Source organism: Ctenocephalides felis, unplaced genomic scaffold (genome assembly GCF_003426905.1).
Source record: "Ctenocephalides felis isolate EL2017-DRISC unplaced genomic scaffold, ASM342690v1 CF-g0.4_SCAFFOLD_01604, whole genome shotgun sequence".
Taxonomy (NCBI): domain Eukaryota; kingdom Metazoa; phylum Arthropoda; class Insecta; order Siphonaptera; family Pulicidae; genus Ctenocephalides; species Ctenocephalides felis.
Genome location: NW_020537758.1, coordinates 31,105,426 through 31,128,304, shown reverse-complemented (window position 1 = coordinate 31,128,304; position 22,879 = coordinate 31,105,426). Strand labels below are relative to the sequence as shown.

The window sequence follows — 22,879 nt, the reverse complement described above, 5'->3', positions numbered from 1 at the left end:
AGTAGAATCCGCAATGGGAATATTACTTTGATCTGCAGTAATGCACGACAAAACACCAATAAATAAAACTCCTAAAACTCTTTGATACATTTTTACAAATTTAATTTTACTAAAATTATTTTTTTAGCAGTGTTATGAATGAATATTCAAAAGTTACTATGCATTTTTACTCCAGCGAGCGTAAATTTATAATTAGAAATTTGCTAACACAGCAGCAACAAGCGTAGGCGTATACGATTCATTCATAAAATTGTTATTGATAAACTATAAACAATTGTTTGAAGCATTTGGAAATCGTCCTGAATTAATGGAACGGAAACGCAAAACGTAAATACGCATAGAATTTTGTGACCGGATTTGATGGCGTAATGTACTCTAATGCTACAAATATTCAAGAAAAAAAACTGAATAGAAAATTGGTAATTTAGTTAGAACAGATGGTACTAATGATAATTTCCAGTATTTAACCAACTTCAGTTAATAACAAAATTCTAGAACAATAATCATTCCTTTTTTATATTATAATAATTACAAAATATTTTATAATTGCTGTAAAAGTTTATCATAAAAATACTAATTTTATAAAAATAAACCATAATAATTTATGAATATGGGACGTCCATTTTATTTTACTTATGGTAAATTTTTTTTTTCTATTGTACTATAAAATTATAAGTATCATTGTAGAAAATTAAAGGTTATGGCATTTTAATCATTTGAAATATTATTTGAATATTTAAGAAATTACAAGCTATAGAGACTTTCTAAAGAAGCTTGATGAAAACAATACACAGAAGGAATTTAATTACACAGAAACAAACATATATTTAATAAATAAGAAAGTAGCCATTGAAGATGCTAATGATATTATTAAAGGTAAATAATTCATCACAATTGCTTATTAGATATAATTAATAATAAATGTTTTCATAAATGGTGATTCAGAAACAAATAAGCGAAAAAAAAACGAACAAAGCAAAACTTTAGCCCAACACGCACCGGTCAATAAATATTGGTATTATTTTTACCGGTTTAATTGCATGTGAGTATTCACTTGAGATAAAATAATTTTAATAAGCACTTGGAAATGGTTTCTTAAATAGTCGCTGCATTCGCCACGTATAATTTCAACCAAAACTAATTTTGTTGAAAATGCGCAAATGGATAATCTTGACGAGGGTTACACAGACATACTAATCTAGGAAACAAGAAAAGTGAGTGGACATAATATTAAAATTTGAAATATATTTTATTATGAAAACCTTGAAGATCATTTCTATAATACCCATAATTATTATGAGATATATATTCACTTGTAATTTATAGAAATTTAATCGTTTAACATTAAATAAAAATCATTCTTCTTTTCCTCATTAATATACTCTTCTAGGCCTAGCTTGGAAAGCTGAAACAGATAACAATACGAAATCGTATGAAGGATACTGGTTTATTAAATACTTCATTGGAATTCCTATTTCATTTGATAAGTTTGTATTTTAATATTTTAGATTCTAAATATATTTAAATCTTGTCTTTTGGCAACTATACACTAAAAATAATATCGTTGTAGATTTAAATATTATCAGAATTCATGTTATTTATTAATAAATTCATATTTTTAATTTAGAGCAAGCCAGATAGACTCACTGCTAACACCATGGAAAAATCCTGGAGATTGCTGGGCATTTAAAGGGTAAATTATTTCAATTTTTTTTTAAATTTAAATTTAAGCAAAATATGCTGTCGATTGCAAGCATGCAGTATAAATAAAATTATATTTTAAATACATTTCAAATAAATATATTCAACCCTTTAAAAGACATGGTATAATTACAACATATGTAAATAACATTCCTAATAATGAGTTAATTAACTTATTATTTATTTACCATTGTTACTCCGAATTAGTTATAAATAATTTTGTCATAGAATACTTTATTACCCAGTTCATTAACAAATTAATGTATGTATGTCTAATGAATTTACATAGTATTGTTTTTTTTATTCATAGAAGCAAGGGACAAGCTATAATCACTTTGCAAAATCCAGCAAAATTATCCCACGTTACAATGGAACATATTGTATCAGATAGAAATAGCGCTCCTTATGAACACGAAGTACATGTAAGAATTATTAAAAATACATTAATAAATCCAATTATTAAATCATTGCTAAATTTGACATAATTAATGTTATAGGGAATCAGATTCAACAAAAGTATTTGGCTCGGATCTTACTTTTATGATAAAACTGGTTCAAATATTCAAACAAACAAATTAATACATGTTGAACCTGAATACTTGTATAAAAAAATTGTGGTAAGTATTAATGAAAATATTGAAGTAAAAATTATGTTATATGTTTAAATAAATCGCAACATATTCTTGCAGCTAACTATTAAGAGTAACCATGGCAATCCAGACTATACATGTGTATACAGGTTTCGTATTCACGGATTTACAGAGTAATAAAATATATAAAAAATAAATCTTCAGATAATTAGCAATTATGTTTCACAAAATATTTCAAATTCTTTGAACACCACAAATAGATTTTTAATGTGTAATATATTCAGTTAAAAGTAATTACATATACAAGAACCAACAGTTTTTAAGTGAAAATTTCAGATTGAGTTCATTTCATGCAGACAGATAAATCACACAATGCATATGTATAAGAGGATAGAAATATAACAAAAAAAAATTGTGCATGAATACACAGATAGATTTGAAGATCAGTAAATAACTCAAAGTGATGAAATTCATATTTTCCAAGAAAGGAAGGCACCAACCCAACGTAAACAAGTTTTATTGTTAAAACATCTTACCATTTAATACAAAACAGTCTGATCTTTACTAGTTATTGAAGGGTATGCATTTGATGTATTCAAAGACTTGGATGTCACTGGTGCATTTAAAACTATTTCTATTTCTTCAAAGTCCTGTAACCTTTAATATCCTTATCATTTCTAAGTCGAGTATTAGGTAATTTTCTTAATCTTGAAATTTGTGCAGGAATTATATCAAATTCACTACAAACGATGTTGAGTAAATGAGAGTAAGTTAAATTGCTTTTAGAAAGTTCACATTCCACAAAATCTGTGTCTGCATTATTTGCTATTCGTAGTTTGATAACAATACAATCTGAAAGTATTAAAAATTTCTTATATTCAATACTATGTATATACATACATATACAATTCTGAAATCTGAAAATCTTTATGTTTTGACATAATTTCTTGCATGTCAAAGAATTTTTATTTTAATGAATTCATAATTGAATAATAGTAAGAAAATAAATACCATCTTCATTTGCTTGACAAATACACATCTTTAGGACTGTGTGATCCATTTATTTGATTTATCATGTTCATATTATACAATTATCTTAATCTACCTGCAACAGTCCAAAACTTCCTTACTTTATTTTTAGGTTATTGTACAATTTACATACCTAACTAACAATTATTTTAAACCAATTGTTCGTTCTTGATTTCATGAAAAATCAGATTCTCCACAATTAATTTTATGTGATATAAATCTCAAAAATAACAACAGAAAAATATACAAACTTATTTTCTCTCATACTATGTAGAATCACTGACAATTAAGGATTGAGGTTACTTAATAAAAGAAATTAGCATATCTATCAACTTTTGATCATTAAAAAATTTTCTCCGGGATAAGGAGATAATAACAAAACTGCTTAACAGAAGTTCAAACCATTACGCATATGGAAAAATTTATCAAAAACATGAAGACCACAATACATATTTTAAAACCACAAGCCTCTAGTCCTTTTATTGACAAGCATTAACCATTAATTTTTAATATATATAATGATCTTTTAAATCAAGATTTTACTATTTTCTTTTGTTTATTTTTCTTTGCAACCTTTCCTTTCAAATTAGTATTCTTTTTAGCTTTCGGAGAATTTTTTTGCAGCCTCATACTGAAAGGTTTTTCTTGTTTTTTTGCAACCTTTTTATTTACTTTTGGGGCAGATAATTTTTTAGACATCTTTATTTTCCGGTTTTCTTCATCATTTTCATCATCTGCAGAATGAAAAAACAATTATAGTTGTAAATTCCTATATTACATGAGTTAATTACTTTGTTACTCTAAATGGCTAAATGGCTAGATTAGAGATGCATATATATATATATATATATATAATATATATATATATTATATATATATATATATATATATATATATATATACAATTACACATTTCTGCCGAAGATGAAAGTGATAAGATGTAACATAATATGAATATAATATATATATATATATATATATATATATATATATATATAAAATTTATATTTCCTGGATTTTCTAATGAATTGATACTGATTTCTTTTCAGAACAATGAATCCAATGAATAAAAAACTATATATATATATTATATATATATATATATATATATTCAATTATGTACTTACTCTCTTTCATTTCAGTTGGTTTTGCCTTACTTATGTCAGCTTTCTGTGCTTGTTTCTTGTTATCTTTTGGCTCTTCTAAATCGAAACTAAAACACAAAATCATAAAATAAAGAAATAAAAACATAAGAAGATAAATATTTAATAAGTCTTCATTACTTACTCTTCAAACTCCACATCACTGATTCCGTCAACTTCTTCTTTGAGAACTTTCATTGTTCCATCAGCATCAAAACTAACTGTGGCTCCTGGTATAGTTGAAAGTTCACCCTTAACATCTTTGTAGATATTTCTTTTATGATGAACAATAACAGGAACTTTAACTTCATTAGGACTTTTTAAAGAAATATGAATGGGTATAGACAATGTTGTTGGTGATTTTACATAAATTGATTCAATGTTTTCCCAACCACCTGGGTAGTTAGACTTCAACCAATTTGATGCAGCAATAATATTATCTGTAACTTCTTGTGATGTCATTTTACTATGACCGACCTAGAAAACAGTACTATTTGAGTATAAATACAAAATAGGTATAGTAAATTATATTATAGAAACTTAATGATCACATATGCACAGTAAGAAATCAAACTCGAAATTGATAATTTAAAGTTAATAAACATAAGATTTATTCTCAATGCAATTCATAAAAAAAATCTTAATATTAGGTATATCTTGAATAAGAAGTTTTAGAAAATATTGTAATAAAAGTAATAAAATCTTGCATAAATATATTACCTTTGTAATAGTAGTATTTCCTCGTGGAGTAAGCATGATAGATGTTTTATTTAAAGCCTTTGTAAATTCATGTTTCAAATCTTTCTGATTCATTCTTACTGAAGTTGGCAGTTTTCTGGCTTTAACAAAAGTCTTTCCTAATATATGAAAAACGTGCCCACTGATTTTAGCATCAACTAGGAACACATCATAAAGATTCAGTAATCGTTTCTTAGCTTCAAATTGACTATATTCCAATTTTAGCTGTGTAAAAGGCAAAACCTTCACATTTTTTATTCCAGCTTCAGCTAGCAAGTCTTGATAATGAATCTCAGTAGGTTCTGGATCTATTTTACGTCCTCGTTTCAAATCAAGAACAATTAGGCATATTTCAGTATTATCATTTACTAAGGAATGTGGAAGAGTGTACCTTACTGTTCTCAGAGGACATTTAGGAATTTTGATACAACTGATTTGCAATAACATAGGTACCTCATCATCTAGTAATGTTGTATTTTCAGATTTAGTGATTAATTCAAATGTAGCTTCTACAGCTTTTTTGACTTTGTTAGAACACAATTCATTTGGTGTTAAATCTCCAATTTCGGTTGGTATTGAGTCTTCAGTTTCGGTTGGACTTAAGTCTCTTGTTTTAGCCTTCAAAATTTTCTCAACTTTTGGTGGTTTACTATTTCCATCCTTTTTAATTTTCTTAACTACAGCATTGTTAGTTTTTGTCAATAAAATAGATCCCACCGTCTTTGGTTTGTTTTTGATAGTTTTTTTCGCAAACGTGTTTTCTTTCGTCTTTTTAGTTGGTTTAACTTTTGATAACAATTTTGATTTTGTCATTTTGTTAATGTAAATTGTTAACAATTTAATTAAAAATTTCACTGTTACTTCAAATAAAATCTGATAGCTAGTAATACTTTTTTACATTTGTAATAATACTTCACATGCACGTGGTATTATAACGAAGGTTTATCTTGAAGATATTTTATTAGGTTATAATAACCTTCGTTGTTATTGTGGTATACCTCATTTCATTCCGCCAGGTTAGCCACAATATAAAACTATTTAGCGGCTATTTCAAATTTTATCTTATCAATGGAACAGATAAGAAGAGCAAATAAATTTTAATTACGTTGAATTATTAGGTACTTGTTATCAATGATTCCATCACACTGAGTCACTAGTTTCTGAAATTACTACGACACACCTGTAAATATTTTTATACATAATAATATTTTTGAATACATAAAAGTAAATAACAAAGCAAAAATGAAGACAAAAAATATTCTCTTTTGTTTAACTATTGGGTTAGGTAAGTAAATAACTGTTGCTGTTAATAACAAAATAAATTTACTAAATTTCTCATTCTCAGTTATGCTGAGCCTTTGTGCAGAAGCAGAAGCAAGACGTAAGATTCTCAGAGGCCGACAAGTTATAACAAGAACTTATAACAGTAAGTATAATTAGTATCTAGATCAAATTAAAAATGTTATTACAATTTGAAAATGAAAATTTACACTACGAAAATTATCTAGGATATATCATTATGATACACATAATGCAAATAATGCATGTATCATTATATCTGCATGTGGTGTATATACCATTATACCAAAATATTATGGAATTTACTTTCACTCTTCTTATAGTTTCAATTATATAAAATATATATTTAACGAATCTAAAATTATAGAAGGATTGGCCGTTCCTGCCTGGTCGATTGTTCTAATGTGTGGAATAGGAATGATTATTCTGGGGGGATTATTATATGTTGCAATGTACAAAATGATTTTATCAGAAAGTAAAAGTGAAGACATAAATATGATACCAGTTTACACAGCAGCTGCAACAAGAGATGATGATGAATCTTGAAACGTCAATAAATAAATTATATATATATATATATATATATATATATATACATACATATATATATATAAACTTAAAAAAATATACTATTTAATTTATGTATTGTAATGACTAGATAACAATAATATATAGCTTAATAAAAAAAATATACAAATTGTCTTTCTATTGTGAAATTAGATTAATCTTCCTGTAATTTAGTCTTAATAACTTTCACTTTATTAATGAGTATTTTATCTTCAACATCTTCTGATAATTTGTCATTATTTGCTTGTGATGTAGCAGAATTATCTAAAGTCGGTGATTGATTCTTCTTAAAACCAAAATATGGCATGCATTGGTGCATTGTAACTAGAATCAATGCACTTATTAATAAATAATTCAAAGTGTAGAGAGCAGTATTAGAAAATATCAAGCAAGCAACAGAGAAAGCGTACAGTAAATATCCTATTTCCCTTGAAAATAATCTGTAAAAAAATGTTGAATTTTATATAACAAACTACATAATATAAAAGAAATTTATGTTGTACTATACTCACAAATCAGTCTTTGGTGCATTGATTTGCCAAATAATAGATATACAAATAGTTAAACTTATTGAAATCCAAAAAGCTGGATCTATTTCCAAATAGGGATTATACCTGTAAATAACATAATTTTTTAATTATTTATATATCTTTAAGTAATTTATTCACTTTTTTCAAGACTTACTTAAAATTATGTGACCATGTCAGCAGAGTTGGAAAATTAAGCAATGTTACAAAAGATAATATCAAAAAAATAGTTAAATGAAAATGTATTTCACTTAAGGTGATATCACTCTCAGGTAGAATAACATCTACGGCTTTGTTTAATAATTTGTCAATTATATATTTCTTAAACAAAGAATTTTCTTGGGGTTTATTTTTTAAATCAGATGCTTCATTATGTGACTCCAATACAGAATTTTGAGCTTTTTCATGACTACTCGTTTTTTCGTTGCTATTGCTATCATCAAAGCAATGCACTTCATTACTAGATGTTCCTTTATCAAATGATGTTTCTAATGTATCCTTAGTTTGGCCTTCAGTAATGTCAATGCCCTTATTTTCTGTTTGCAAAACTCGTTTTTCAGAATCACGTTTTTCATTTTTATCGTTCAATGGCTTATTATGTACATTATCATTTGTTGTCATTTCATGATCACTAACATTTTGAGTAGTTTTTTTTATATCATCAGTTGTTTTATTATGAGATCCACCAATTAATTTTCTTGCAACTTTTCGAATTGTTTTAAATACAATAGTGTCAACATAGTCTTCATACATTTTACTTAGCTACAATTACATTTGAATTTTGTAAAAATATTGATAAACAATGTATAACAAATTACAAGAATTACCAATATAGAATAAAATACAACTGCAATCATTAAAGAAACACAACCGCAGGTGGCTGATCCCATGGCTACAGCTAAGACCCCAACTGCTAGTGGTAGTCTTTCGAATGCTTTTGCAGCAAAACCAGATGCTCCAAATGATATTATTCTGGAAATATATAATTAATTTGTTCCTAAAAATCTTCTTTCATTAAAATCATATAATTATTATAGTTATTTTTCAATATAAATTAACACAATATAATAATTAATAATTAAATAATAAATATTTAAATCAAATTTAGAAACATTATATTATATAATTAGGATTTTAAAAAATATACCTAAGCATAACTGTGTGGGCTAATTTACCAGCAACAGCAATTCCTGCATAAACAATCAGACCAATTATGCAAATAATTCCCCATGCTACTGCAAAGGACAGCAGAGGTAACAGCATTGGTGTTGAAGATTCGAAACTAAAATTATTATAAAGATACAAGATGTAAAAAAAACAAAATCCTAAAGCAATCAGTGATATTTCATTATCAATAACTTTCAATAAATAAGGATATATAGAAGATACCTAAGAAACTTTTGGGCAAGTCTTGCTAATGTGACAACGTAATAAGGTTTTGCCCCAGATGTCATAGCAGACAATAAATTTGAACATTTTCCTTCATCTTGCATTTGAAGAATTTGTTGACGTAAGGCAAGAATTAGGACAGACGCACAATATGGTAGCAAACCCAGCGAATAATGGCGTGATATTTGACCAAGAGTATCAACAAAAGAACTCTCTAAACTAAAAAATTAAAAAAAAAAATCAAATCATCATAAAGAAATGAAGAGTTTATGAAATTATTAAATTTACCTGATAGAATATTTACAGTTAGGGTCCAGAACAAACCTTACCGTCACATTTTTAGATGACTTACCATCCTGCTGACTTTGATGCAATTTCAAAGACATAGGAGGTCTTTGTGCTTCACTATAAAAAAATCCAATTTCTCAATTTTTAATTTTAAATACACTGCTAAAAATAGAAGTTCTTACGTGAAATAGTGAACATTGGAATGTCCAGATGCCCAAGGTACATAAGAAGTAGCAACTGTGTGATAAGATTTTTCAGAGCATTGTTTAGGATCTATAGAAAGATGCAAAGCTTGGTATAATCTATCGAAACCTTGTATTACAAGATCATAATGTATGGCATTCAATACAGTTTCTTTCACAACCTCCACTTTAGAGAAGGAATAGATTTTTGGTGCATTGGTCTTCATTATGCGCTGGTTTCTGTTGTAGATGTCAAAATGCAATTGCACCTAAAGGTGAGTAATCAAAATATTACAGATAAATATCATTATTAAATAAAATTCACTTTAATGCAGTATCAATGATATTAATGACAAAATTTATCAAATTGATTAAAGATAAGTAAATTGAAGAGGTAGTGTTAATACTATAACTAAAAATCCTAATTGTACATACTGATTCTCGTGTTGGTGATATTTGAAATAAGACATGTGTCCAATGAGGATTTTGACGTTTTATCTTATGCAAATCAAGATAAGCAATTCGTCGCTCCTTGTTAATTGATGGATGCGGTCTAGTGTAATTCGATAGGGAAAAACCGTGATCACTAAAAAATGAATGCACACATAATATCTACAATTTATTATATGTATATATGTGTATATGTATATATATATATATTTATATATATATATATATATATATATATCTATATATATATATATATATATATATATATAAATTTATCTATGTACCAAATTCTAGATTGTAATTTAATATCAATTTGATCAGCTGCACAACCAAAAATCCAGTCTTCATCATCAAGATTTATAGATTCAACGGCTATCATTTCATGTAATTGATCATCAGTCAATCTTATCATTTGATATCTTGTTCGATTTAATCCATTCAAAAATCGCACGGAAAATAATCTTCTATTATCTTCATACCATTTGCTATTTTTTCTAAAATGCACAATTTTTGAATGTGGGAGTGCAGTATTTATCTAAAACAATAAAGTAATGCAAAAATTAATGATTATAATATACATTTACATAATATGACTAATAAAAATCAATTAGTTAAAAAAACAGGAAACATATTCTACAAAATATTTATCAAATAGTTATTCATAATTAACATGAATTTGCTAAGATATGCAAATTGTTGCCGATTATTATTAAAGAGATTCAAATAGATATCTATATTTTATAATTATTTAATTAGATTATGTTCTTACTGTTAACAATCTCAAAGCCGTGTTGTATCTTTCTTCCAGATTTGTAGAAATTTGTTTAGATTTACTATCTACTGATTGGAAAAGTACCCTGTAAAATTAAAAAAAAAAATAATATTAATCTCTAAATGTGATAAAATTATTGTATAATATGATAACATTAATAGCAATAATATCACAATGTATTCATAGTATTAGTATTAGTATATAAAATAGTAGAATACCTATTCAAAACCAATACTAGTTGTAAACACCATACAATGCATTGATGATCAGTTGATGCCCAAACCATGGGTATGGCAGTTGTCTGAAATTTTAATAAAACTAGCTGTAAGTGAAATTCTGTCTTAAGGCAATTAAGGCATCGTGCCTTAAGGCAAATTGCTGGAACTTCCTGTGCCAAAAATTATTATTTTTTTAAAAACGATTAACATTTTTGAAAAAATTTTACTTCGAAAAAATAAGATTTTTTGGAAATTTTAAATCGGACGAAAAATTACTTTTTTTTGAAAAAAAATTTTTTTTTAAAAAAAATTTTTAAACAATTTTTTTTATAAAAATTTTTTTTGGAAAAAATGTTATCTTCATTTTGACATATTTTGGAAGATCTGAACTTTTTTTCAAAGCAATCGTACTTCTTTAACTGCATAGAGACAAAATATAAAGCGCGTAAGCGCCGCGTATATAAATATAAATATAAATATAAATATAAATATAAATACAAATACAAATACAAATATAAATATAAATATAAATATAAATATAAATATAAATATAAATATAAATATAAATATAAATATAAATCGTACTTCTTTAACTGCATAGAGACAAAATATAAAGCGCGTAAGCGCCGCGTCGCTGTCTAACGGAAAAACATTAGTACGGAACCCATAGGAATGTAAACAAAACTTATACTTATTGTTAAAATCTCAATAAAATATCTGATAATTTGATATGCATATGTCTAATGTCTAATGATTATTGTTGACCGCCATATGTTATTTTTTTTTAGTTTTTTTTACTAGATCTCCGAAACCGCTAGACCTATCTTCATGAAAATTTGATCAAATCTTCATCTTGTTAATACAAGTAAAATGTTTTTTGAACTATACAAATCGGACGCTCCGTTCTCTTAAAAACTGAGTTACCGTTTTTGGCCCTTTTTGCCCCATATCTTCGGAACGGCTAGACCTGCCTTTGACAAAAACTAATCAGCACGTCTCCTTATCAATACGAATCGAATGTTTTTTGAATTATTCAAATTGCTTCATCCGTGTTCCCGAAATCGTCGACGAAAATTTGTATCCGAACACACACACATGCACGCACACACACACACACATACATCAATTTTCTCCAAGGTATGCCAACATATTCAGAAACCTCTGAAACGTGAAGATATATAAAAATTTTCATTTTCGATTTTTTTGCGATTACTTACCCTATGGAAAGTTAATTATAAATAAATCAATTTATCATCTCCAGAACATTAACAATCGTCATTTCATTTCGAATCAAATTCAAAAAAAAAAATAGTTGCCAAATTTACACAAAATTGAAAAAGTGCTCCTGCATAGTCACAGTCTAAACGCATTTGCAAATAATTCTGTGCGACATTTTCACTTATACTGTGCTCAGATTGGCGGCATTTTCACATTTTTCAATAATTTTCACAAAATTGGAAAAGTGCTCCAGTACACAAACAGTCTAAACGCACTTGCGTAAACATTTGTACCAGAGTGGCGCTTAGACTGTGCTTAGCCTGGGTGATTTTTTGAATTTTTAGTCCAAAATTACAAAAAAAAATTTTTGAAACAAAAATTTGAAACAAAAATTTTTTTTTCCAAAATCAATTATTTTGTTGAAATAAGCAGAAAGTTCTTTGAATCATTTTAATCGGACGCTTAGTTCTCTCAAAAACTGCCATTTTTTTTAAATTTAGCTCTGTATCTCCGAAACCTCTGGGCCTACCTTTGCCAAAAACTAATCAGCACATCTCCCTATTAATAGGAATCGAATGTTTTTTAAACCATTCAAATCGGTTGTTCCGTTCTCTCAAAAACTCGCTTTCAATTTTTTGCACTCTTTGCTCCATATCTCCGTAACGGCTGGACCTGCCTTTGCCAAAAACTAATCAGCACATCTCCCTATCAATAGGAATCGAATGTTTTTTAAACCATTCAAATCGGTTGATCCGTGCGCCCGAAAACGTGGACGAAAAAAAGCGGACATACAAAACACACACACACACACACACACACACACACACACACATCCATTTTTTCTGAAGTATGCCAAAATGTTCAAAAACCTTCAAAACGTCGAGAAATGTAAAAATTTTTGATTTCGATTTTTGGACGATTACTATAACTTACCCTACGGGAAGTTAATAATATATAATAATAAATTAAATAATATGAAGGATAAAGAATACTCACCAATGTATTAATATGTCCAAATTTAGACGAAGTCAAACCAGAAGGAACTAAAATATCTCTACTGCCACCACCAATTGAAATAAATAAAATATCAGAAAATTTTGAATTTTCCTTATTGATGTCTTTGAATCCTGCTTTATTCGATTTATTAGTCATGTTCATGATTTGAAAATTTTCAGTCCAATATTTGAATGTTTCAGTATAGAATGTAGGAATTAATTGATCTAATGCTGCAACAGGTTTCTTATTCGGAGTTGCCAATGTAATAATTGTATTAACCCTTTGGGAATTTTCATCTATTGTGACCACGTGTTGAGCAATCAATCCTCCCTTAAAATGAAATATATATAACTTATACAAATGTATATATACAATATATTTCAAGAAAATAAACTTACTATTGAATGTCCTATTAAAACAATACTTTTAGGATGCGCAGTATTTTTGTCATATAGATTTAAAATTGTGTGAATAGAATGATTTACAAATAGTGATTGTGCCTCTAAAACTCCACCAAATAATCCAGAATATTCCTCATTTAAATCAACTGTAAACAATAGTAATGAATAAACATCATCATCATCATATATCGAGAAATATAAAATAAAATTAATAATATAAAATAATTTTCTTGATAGTAAAGTAATAAATATAATTATCAAATTAATAACATTAAATGCATAATTATTTAACATATTTTATATATACATATAACATTTAATTGAACTAACCACAAAAATAATCAAAATGAAATCTGGATTTGGAGTTTAAATACTTTCTCAAGCTTACAGAAGCAAGCGAGCGAACTTGCTTGTAGGATCCTGCATTTCCTGGTATAAATAAAACTGGTATTCCATCAAAATGCATATTTCGTGCTTTTCCTGTAAGTCTGCCCTCAGAATACGCATATAAATTATATTTTTCATATTTTTGAGCATTAGATACGTTTATTTTCTGAAAATACATAAACACATAAGAAAATAACCTCAAAATTTTACATATATCAAGATTTATGCATACAATAAATTGTGGAAATTCATACATATATGTCATTTTGCAAGCATTTTCTTCATGACTTAGTAAAAAATTTTTAAGACCAAACAAATAAAGAGATAAACAAATTAAAGATATAACTAGAAATATATTAAGTGTCATTCTGATTACTATATTGTCTAGGGCTAATCACACACTGACACTTGATTTGTCTATCATGTTAACCATTCTAATCCTAGTCTAGGATGTTAACCTTTATCAATGCTTTAATTAATTATTCAATGTAATTTATTTATGCAACTAAATGAAAATATTTATTGTAGATAATATTCCTAAAATTTAAAAAAACTTTTATTTAATTTTTGAAAAGACTTAAAATTTATTTTTTGATTGAAAGTCAATCTTGTGTTTGTTATTTGAAGAAAAACATAATTTAATCTATATTAAATTTTATTCTAGATTGTAATTTAATCAACAGTTGAGTTAATATGTGCTTGTAATAGAGCCTTCATTTGCTTAGGCAATCTTATTCTATTCCTTGATCGCTTTTTTATCCCCTGTGCATTTTCATTTTTCTTTTGTTTCTTTTTACATGATAAAGGATTAGGTCCTTTCTTTTTCCTTCTCTTCCTTTTCTGTTCATTGTTGTTTTCTGATAAACCAACATCTTCTTTTAATTTCTTAATTACAAGCTCTTCCCTTGTTTGGACTTTGAAGCTTCCAGTAGCATTCTCAGTAGCTTTATCACGGCTAGTTTGTGAAGGTCGCTCTAAACATGGTGCTTTACGATGCAGATACAATAGAGGCACACCAGGTTTTTCCCGAATTTTTCTTGTAGATCACGATCTTGGGTAGCTATGACATATCTTAAATTATTTTGAAATGTGAATAATGGAACTGCTAAAATTAAAATAGCAATATAATCTATTACATACCTGTCTCTATTACTTTTGCCTACCATCGATAGTAAGCAATCACTAGCACCAATTGGAGCCTTTTCATGTCCGCATTTGTGAATACCAAATTGCTTTACAATTTTCATGGCACCAACCAATTTGGGTCCTAAATTTTCTGTCTCCACAATTACACATTGCGTAGTTAAAAGTTTAAGCTCAGCTTGAAAATATTTCTTTAACTGATCTTGAATATTGAATTGATTCTAAAAATTAACATTAATAAGAACACGAATTCAATTAATGCTATTTTGTACCTACCTTTAACGCATCGAAACAGAAAGTTCCGTCAATAAGTATTTGAAATGGCTGATGAAAACCAAAATTGTTAATATAAAAGTTCAAATTTCGATGTACTTTCTTATATCTAGTAATTTTCATTATTACAGAATTAACTTATCGAACAGATGATCAAGTCAAGAAATAACAAATAGCACGTGCGCAGAAATTTTGCTAAATACATTGGTTTGACATATGTTTGACAGCTTTGAAATGAAAATTAAATTATGTCTAAGTTGGTAGCATCTGCATTTTAACGGATTTGAACAATATTTGAGAGATGACAACGCTGATAGAACATGGCAGCATGACAGCGCTGTCAAAATTTATAAACAGATTGCCACTGTAAAATAATAAAATAAAATGTTGATTGTAAAATTAAATTAGTTTAATAAAATGTAAATAGAGAACAATTTTAGTTAAAAATGGCCAACAATTGTGGTTTCAGTAGAGAAGCTGTTCGTGTGAAAGTTAAAGTAAATTGAAAAAAAAAACTTTCACTTGCACAATTAATTAAACATTCAACTCAATATGTTACTGATTTCTTTTAGAAATGTGAAGGTCAATTAACACCAGAGTGGAGAAAATTTAGTGTAGACCCTCAAATAACATCTTTAGAAGTCCTAGTTAGTATCTTAGCTAAAGCATTTGATTTAAGGGGTGACTTTAATGTAAGCTACAAGACGACCGATTCTAATGGACAGGATGCTTATGTGGTAGTTTTATCAGATTGGGATTTGGATGCAGCATTCTTGAGGTAGACTTTATTTATATGAAAATGATTATTTATGAATTACAAATCTAATTCCTGAAATAGTCAATGGATATTGAAACTCATATTTTTTTTAGAGCTCACAATACTTCCATTACAAATAAAGTAGAGCCTTGTTTATATTTGCGTGTGGATATAAAACCTTTTTCTGAATCATGTGAAGACCCAGAATGGGATTCAGTTGAATTGGAAGCTGCTCATGCAGCAGTTGAAAGAACAGAATCAGTGTTTACATCAAGTACTGCTGTAAATACTTCTCAAATAACTAATGTTGTTGGTTCTAACATAAATGTCACTGAGAAAAAAGAATTTATTACTGGGCTTAGGCAGCATAAATTTCCTGGAATATTTAAAAATCAAGTAAGTCTTTCGTTTTAATTTTTTTAAAACCTTATTTTCATATGCGGAATAATATTATATCTTCGCAGATGGAGAAGACACTATCAATGGTCCAGAAGGCTTTGAATCTAGTAGAAACAGTTGATAGTTGGAATTGGCACTCAAATGATACACCTCCTTTAGGTGAAATAACAATGTTCATTATATATTCTAATATCATTAGAATGAATGTAAAAATTAAAGTAACTTTTATTTCAAAGGGGATTCTGAATTTCGTGGTTTACTCGATGCTGTTGGTCGGTTGTCCACACCACAGCGTTTAAGGAGAAGAGTTTACTCTGGAGGAATTGAACCAAATTTAAGACGTGTAGTATGGAAACATGTGCTAAATGTGTATCCTGAAGGTAAGTTGTATAATTATATATATTTCTATAATAACAAAGTGACAAATGATTTTTTACATGGATCATACAACTTTGTTCTATTAAACTCTGGTGTTAATTGACCTTCACATTTCTAAAAGATATTAGTTAAAACATCTATTTCTTTTTTTTTTCAATAATAATTTTCTAATATGAAAAATAATTCAAAATTGCCAGTAAGTATCTTATGTTAGATAGTAAAATGCATCATGTGATTAATCATTTATAGGTATGTCAGGCCGTGAGCGAATATCTTATATAAAACGAAAATCTATAGAATATATTAAACTGCGTGATGCATGGCGGGATGTTATTCAGAATGGGCCAATAACACCACAACTTTCTTATGTAACCAGTATGGTTCGAAAAGATGTTTTAAGAACTGACAGACACCATCCATTTTATGGAGGAAGTGATGATAACAAAAATATTGCTGCTCTTTTTAATATCCTGACAACATATGCTTTAAATCACAAAGTTAGCTATTGCCAAGGAATGTCAGATTTGGCATCTCCCTTATTGGTGACAATGAATGATGAGTCTCATGCTTATATTTGTTTCTGTGCTCTTATGAAGAGACTAAGTGGAAATTTCATGCTTGACGGGATTGCCATGACGCAAAAATTTGCACATCTCAGCGAAGCTATATTATATTATGATCCTGAGTTTTATGCCTATCTTAAGCAACAGCAGGTAAGGTTAAGATCAACCTATATTTGTCTTTCTCATTTCACCACATAAGAGCAAAAAGTAGTTTAATTATCAAAATTTATTAACATTTGGAATAGTGGGTTGTATCAAAGTTTCAAAATTCTATCATCACTATTTCAATATGTAGTAAATCTCAATTATTATTAGGTTAATTGTTTACACTTACCAGGAAGTTTATGCAACTTTGATTAAGACCAATTGCCGCTTACACCTAATTACTTTATTCATCTTGTGAAACATATTTTAGTGATGTGCCAAGTCGAATCATTCGAAGCCTTTAACGACTTGATTCGAATCAGATTTTACTTGATTCGAATCAACTCGTATCAAGCCGCGAAATATTTACTGTGATAAAACATGTGTGAACACAAATTTTTATAAATAAAAAAAAATGTTTTAATTTAATTCAATATTATAATAATATAAATAATAATAATAATAAATATAAAAATATAATAATAATAAATATAAAAAATAAATCTTGAATTAAATCATGCGAGTCACCCGGCTTTAATACGCTTAAATGTATTACCTGACTGCACCCGACTCCAATTTATATGACTTTAACCGCATTCATTGTCTAACAATACCATCCGAGTTCCAATGCTCAAACCGACTTATTTCGACTTCAAGTCGAAATGAATTCATCCGAGTTCCGATGACTCAAACCGAATTATTTCGACTTCAAGTCGATATGAATTCATCCGAGTTCATATGACTCAAACTGAATCATTCCGACTTGAGTTCGAAACATATGTCCGTGTTTTAGCGTATAAATAATAATAATATCCGAGATGCAGTGCGTATGGGTCTTGAGTGTTTATTTTTGACTAAGCGCTGAGAGCAAATATGTTCATGAAATATCAAAAATTCATTTAGATAATAAATACGCGATTTAAATTTTAATTATTATCAAAATAAACTACACAACGAGTTTTATACACATACAAAATTATCATATTTTAATTATGCAAGTAATGGCAAATTCACACAAATGAAATAATATCAATCTTTACAGTAATGGATTGAATTTTAAGTCATTCGTAAGACGTTAGATTCAGCCCCCTGTTTAGATTAGATCTAAACAATCAATAATATATACATGCATTCTTTTTAACTTCCCGTAGGGCAAGTTATAGTAATCGCAAAAAAATCAAAAATGAAAATTTTTATATATCTTTACGTTTCAGAGGTTTCTGAACATTTTGGCATACCATACATTATGATTTGAATAATTCAAAAAACATTTCACTTGTATTGACAAGATGAAGAATCGATAAAATTTTCATGAAGGTAGGTCTAGCGGTTTCGGAGATATGGAGGAAAAAGTAAAATAATGAGCCATTTGGCGGTCAAAAATGATCATTAGACATATGCACATCAAATTATCAAATATTTTATAGAGATTTTAACAATAAGTATACATTTTGTTAACATTCCTATGGGTTCCGTACCAATGCTTATGCATTAGGCAGCGACGCGGCGCTTACGCGCTTTATATTTTGTCCCTATGCAGTTAAAGCAGTACGATTGCTTTGCAAAAAAAGTTCAGATCTTCCACAATATGTCAAAATAAAAAAAAATTTTTTTTTTTTCAAAGAAAAGTAATTTTTTGTCTAATTTATAGTTTCTCAAAAATCTTATTTTTTCAAAGTAATTTTTTTTTTCAAAAATGTTAATCGTTTTTACAAAAATAATAATTTTTGGTACGGGAAGTTCCAGCAATTTGCCTTAAGGCACGATGCCTTAATTGCCTTAAGACAGAATTCCACTTACAGCTAGTTTCAACGTAAGATTAAGAATATTGTTTTATATGCTTTAGTGATAGAGAAGTGTTTGGTTATATTTTACTGTAAATTCAATTGAAATATTAGTTATATTTGTAGCTAGTTTATTATTATATATATAATATAAATGTACTCATCTCTGCACTTTTTGGAATTAATTGCTTACTAAATTAATTATTTCACTTATAAAATTATTAAAATGATATTATTTCTTCTCTTAAATTATAATTGTTCATATATGAACTTGATTCGAATTGATTCGAATCAGGTTTTTTTCTGATTCGAATCACTCGAATCAGGAAATTTTCGAGTCGGCACATCACTAACATATTTCTTTAAAAAATGAAAATTATTAGAAATACAAAGGTCAGTTTAAAAATTTTGCTTTATAGGCTGATGACTTGTTGTTCTGCTATCGCTGGTTGTTGTTGGAAATGAAAAGAGAATTTTGCTTTGAAGATTCCTTACGCATGTTAGAAGTTCTTTGGAGTTCTATTCCCTTAGTAACAGTGCCTGAACAGGAACTTGAATTATTCGAGTTCGAATTCAAACCTATATTTACCGTTCCTGATACACCGATAGTGCCCTGTGAAAACGCTTACACTAAAGTTTGTGCGCTTCGCAGACAAAGTTCTGCCATGAATCTGGGACAGAATGTAAATAACATTAAATTTCAAACTTCAAAAAGATTAAATCTGAGCCTGGACGAAACTAGAGGTAGATGTAAATTCAAAAATGCACTTCAAGACATCAAAACTATTAGTTTGGATGATACTGTTTTACAAATGAAGAAAGCAAATGTAGATCGTGATGAAGAAAAATCTGAAGATAAAAATAGCATTAAATCAACTTCTCCTGTGGAACGACCGAGGTCAGTATCGCCTAGAAAAACTGATGATGAATTAAATGAAATTAGTGAACGTCCTATAGAAGTAATAAGCAATAGTATGATTGATTTGGCCAAAAAAAGTAACTGTATTAGAAAACCCGGAGGGCATTTTAAAGAACTTAAAGAAAAGATCGCCTCGGCAGGAAATTCTCGAAAAAACATTTTTAGTATATCTCTTGATAAAATAGAAGTACGCAATGATAAAAAAATAGAATATGGAAATAAGCATTTAAATCACAATGGAGGAGGAAAAGTTGTTAAAAACTTAAATGAGTTTTTAAACTTTAACAAAAGCCGTTTATCAGAAAAATTCATATCTAAAAAGACAGATCAAGATGTGACAACTATTTCTGAACAACCTATAACTGACAATAAATGTAAAATCCAGAAACAGTTGCACAAAGATTTGAGTGTGGAAGGTAGCAGTAGCCCTGATGATTCACAAGAATATTTTCCAATGACGACGTCGATGACACGCGAGTTAAGGTTGGAATTGGAGAACCTTGATAGGCAAGTTTTTGGTAGGGACTTTCATAACAAGTCTTTTCAATTTGACAATACTGATTCTCCAACTGAAACTACATCAATTATTACGGAACAAAATAAAAATTTTCAATGCGATTCGTCCAATCATAGTTCGATTACTGAAATTAGCGAGCCAACAGAATTAGCTGAGATTTGCAGTGTACCTCAAGTTCATGTTAATGGCCATAAAAATGGTTTTTCTAAAGAAAATTCACCTAATGATATCTTTTTATGGGAAAATCCTCTGCACAAACAGCAAGAGATGTGCAAATCTAAATTTCCAACAACACCAGATGAGCAAGCCGACTTAGAATATGATGGGGAATCAGGGGAAATCTTTGAAGAATCTCAGGGGAAAAAATCTATAACTCCAATAAGACTTTTAAGACGTACGCACAATTCTAACCGTACCTCTGATTCCTCAGAGAGTGATAACGACTGGAAATTGTGCGATTCGAAAATCGACTATAAAGCGATGTCTGAGGATAAACAGAACGATGAAGACATTGATAATAAGTTTATTGAAAATAACGAATTTTCGAAAAAGATTGAGAAAACTGTGCAGCTGAATAATATAGACAATTCGCAACATATCTCAAAACCTGCTGAAAATGAAATAATACATGAAAACAATTTAAACGAACCAAATGTTTTAATAGACAATGTAAAACCTTTGATGTTGCCACCACCTAATGAATTTGGAGGGGGTAATCCATTTTTAATGTTCCTATGTCTTACAGTTTTGTTACAACATAGAGATTATGTTATGAGAAATAATATGGATTATAATGAAATGGCTATGCATTTTGATAAAATGGTTCGTAAGCATAATATTAATCGCGTTTTGAATCAAGCTCGAAAAATGTACACTGCTTATTTGAAACAACAAGACGGTAATGACAATTCTGTTACAAAATAAATTCAATACTTAGATAGATTTTATTCTCATGAAATATTTAATCTTTTTCTTTTAACTCAAATTTACAAGATTTTTAGGAATTTAATTATTCAACTGCAGAAAGTATTTTATTGCTCTTCCTTATTTATAATCTCAATCTTAGTAATAAAGTATGGATTGAGAAATAATAATAGTCTATAAAAGAATCTAATTTTATATACAACTTTATGAAACTCATAGATATATCGTAAGCGAAAATTATATCACAAAATCGATTCAACAGATATATGCAGTTGAAATATTCATAAATATTTTTTTAGTGAATTTTATTAGCATGTAAAAAATCTTTCTTTAAAGCAAGGAACTACATTATAATATATTTTTTAAAGGTGCAGGTCTCCAGAAATAATTTAATAATCAATATATTCATAATTAATCATTTTAAAATTATTCATCCGACGATTGGAATATCGCATAGTAAATTTAAATAGTAAACATATATTTTTTTCAAGTAACTTTTGAATCTGCATCTAACTTGCCAGTTGGCTGTGATTCGTAGACGAATGCACTGCGGAAGCTATGAATAAAAGCACTTCACATTTTATTTTTATGTTTGTGAAATGGTACATTAAAGAGCTATTTTGATGGCGCTATTTTATCTCTAGTCTTTTTATATATATTAAAATAATTGATGTTTGTGATATTTTAGGTATGTAGAATTAAGAAACATTCCAAAGTTTTACTATAAAAATAGTTGTGGATTGAGTTAATTTGTCAATCAGCAATTTCGTCTGCTGACGTTTGACCTAAGTGCATTTTTTAATGTTATATTACGGATTTTCGAATGCTATAAAAGTACTTAATTATAAATATAATTTTAAGCTAGTCATTAGATAAGCAATAAGTTCCCAATCTGATTGTTATACTATATGTGACTTATTTATAAATCGTTGATTTAAATACGTATTTATTAATGTAAATATTATATGATATGTAATATTTATGAATAATACTCATGATTATATTATATACATTGTTTTTGTACTGGTCGCAAATCATTAACCTTTTATAGTTGCCAATAGCAAAAAAGACTTAAATGAAAAGTTTTGGATATTTTTTAGTTTCAAAGCCTTCTAAACATTTCAGCATAATTTTAAAAAAAAGCGACGATTTTGATAGCTTGAATTAATTGATATATATGATTC

At 28.1% G+C, this 22,879-nt stretch overlaps 5 protein-coding genes across 5 annotated transcripts; 2 read left to right on the top strand and 3 right to left on the bottom strand.

Moving 5' to 3' along the window:
- Positions 1 to 610: 610 nt before the first annotated feature.
- On the top strand, positions 611 to 2,468 carry LOC113373635 (SUN domain-containing protein 3-like). Its single transcript, XM_026613920.1, has 8 exons — positions 611 to 638; positions 742 to 876; positions 1,179 to 1,214; positions 1,391 to 1,487; positions 1,628 to 1,693; positions 2,012 to 2,123; positions 2,199 to 2,318; positions 2,391 to 2,468. The coding sequence occupies exons 1-8, from the start codon at positions 611 to 613 to the stop codon at positions 2,466 to 2,468; spliced, it is 672 nt and encodes a 223-aa protein (XP_026469705.1).
- A 1,326-nt stretch (positions 2,469 to 3,794) lies between these two features.
- Positions 3,795 to 6,134, bottom strand: LOC113372642 (ribosomal L1 domain-containing protein CG13096-like). The gene is made up of 4 exons (XM_026612999.1): positions 5,183 to 6,134; positions 4,608 to 4,939; positions 4,448 to 4,533; positions 3,795 to 4,054 (listed from the first exon to the last, which is right to left on the bottom strand). Exons 1-4 carry the CDS (start codon positions 6,011 to 6,013, stop codon positions 3,852 to 3,854), a joined length of 1,452 nt encoding a protein of 483 aa, XP_026468784.1. The 5' UTR covers positions 6,014 to 6,134; the 3' UTR covers positions 3,795 to 3,851.
- A 1,072-nt stretch (positions 6,135 to 7,206) lies between these two features.
- LOC113373634 (GPI inositol-deacylase-like) lies at positions 7,207 to 14,299 on the bottom strand. Its single transcript, XM_026613919.1, has 16 exons — positions 14,127 to 14,299; positions 13,838 to 14,060; positions 13,505 to 13,653; positions 13,107 to 13,436; positions 10,893 to 10,975; positions 10,672 to 10,759; positions 10,187 to 10,437; positions 9,888 to 10,038; positions 9,453 to 9,721; positions 9,271 to 9,387; positions 8,983 to 9,201; positions 8,741 to 8,875; positions 8,421 to 8,565; positions 7,751 to 8,355; positions 7,579 to 7,680; positions 7,207 to 7,506 (listed from the first exon to the last, which is right to left on the bottom strand). Exons 1-16 carry the CDS (start codon positions 14,259 to 14,261, stop codon positions 7,221 to 7,223), a joined length of 3,288 nt encoding a protein of 1,095 aa, XP_026469704.1. The 5' UTR covers positions 14,262 to 14,299; the 3' UTR covers positions 7,207 to 7,220.
- Positions 14,300 to 14,509: 210 nt separating this feature from the next.
- Positions 14,510 to 15,483, bottom strand: LOC113372645 (rRNA-processing protein UTP23 homolog). Its single transcript, XM_026613003.1, is given in 4 exon segments — positions 14,510 to 14,928; positions 14,931 to 14,965; positions 15,035 to 15,258; positions 15,314 to 15,483. Coding segments are annotated over 4 exon segments (741 nt in total). The 5' UTR covers positions 15,434 to 15,483; the 3' UTR covers positions 14,510 to 14,566.
- Positions 15,484 to 15,674: 191 nt separating this feature from the next.
- Positions 15,675 to 21,788, top strand: LOC113372638 (TBC1 domain family member 25-like). Its single transcript, XM_026612996.1, has 7 exons — positions 15,675 to 15,807; positions 15,883 to 16,088; positions 16,181 to 16,463; positions 16,532 to 16,625; positions 16,703 to 16,846; positions 17,094 to 17,557; positions 19,755 to 21,788. Exons 1-7 carry the CDS (start codon positions 15,757 to 15,759, stop codon positions 21,693 to 21,695), a joined length of 3,183 nt encoding a protein of 1,060 aa, XP_026468781.1. The 5' UTR covers positions 15,675 to 15,756; the 3' UTR covers positions 21,696 to 21,788.
- The last annotated feature ends 1,091 nt before the right edge of the window (positions 21,789 to 22,879 follow it).

Excerpts from the sequence above, each read along its gene's own strand:
- LOC113373635 (XM_026613920.1), top strand. The coding sequence starts at position 611 with ATGGGACGTCCATTTTATTTTACTTATG. Across the intron at positions 1,488-1,627 it reads ATTCCTATTTCATTTGATAA|AGCAAGCCAGATAGACTCAC; the intron begins GTTTGTATTTTA and ends TTTTTAATTTAG. Across the intron at positions 1,694-2,011 it reads GATTGCTGGGCATTTAAAGG|AAGCAAGGGACAAGCTATAA; the intron begins GTAAATTATTTC and ends TTTTATTCATAG.
- LOC113372638 (XM_026612996.1), top strand. The coding sequence starts at position 15,757 with ATGGCCAACAATTGTGGTTTCAGTAGAGAAGCTGTTCGTGTGAAAGTT. Across the intron at positions 16,089-16,180 it reads TTGGATGCAGCATTCTTGAG|AGCTCACAATACTTCCATTA; the intron begins GTAGACTTTATT and ends TATTTTTTTTAG. Across the intron at positions 16,626-16,702 it reads AAATGATACACCTCCTTTAG|GGGATTCTGAATTTCGTGGT; the intron begins GTGAAATAACAA and ends TTTATTTCAAAG.
- LOC113373634 (XM_026613919.1), bottom strand. The coding sequence starts at position 14,261 with ATGACACTTAATATATTTCTAGTTATATCTTTAATTTGTTTATCTCTT. Across the intron at positions 10,760-10,892 it reads CTAGTATTGGTTTTGAATAG|GGTACTTTTCCAATCAGTAG; the intron begins GTATTCTACTAT and ends TTAATTTTACAG. Across the intron at positions 9,722-9,887 it reads TATCACCAACACGAGAATCA|GTGCAATTGCATTTTGACAT; the intron begins GTATGTACAATT and ends ACTCACCTTTAG.
- LOC113372642 (XM_026612999.1), bottom strand. The coding sequence starts at position 6,013 with ATGACAAAATCAAAATTGTTATCAAAAGTTAAACCAACTAAAAAGACG. Across the intron at positions 4,940-5,182 it reads GAAATACTACTATTACAAAG|GTCGGTCATAGTAAAATGAC; the intron begins GTAATATATTTA and ends ACTGTTTTCTAG. Across the intron at positions 4,534-4,607 it reads AGTGATGTGGAGTTTGAAGA|TTTCGATTTAGAAGAGCCAA; the intron begins GTAAGTAATGAA and ends TTTGTGTTTTAG.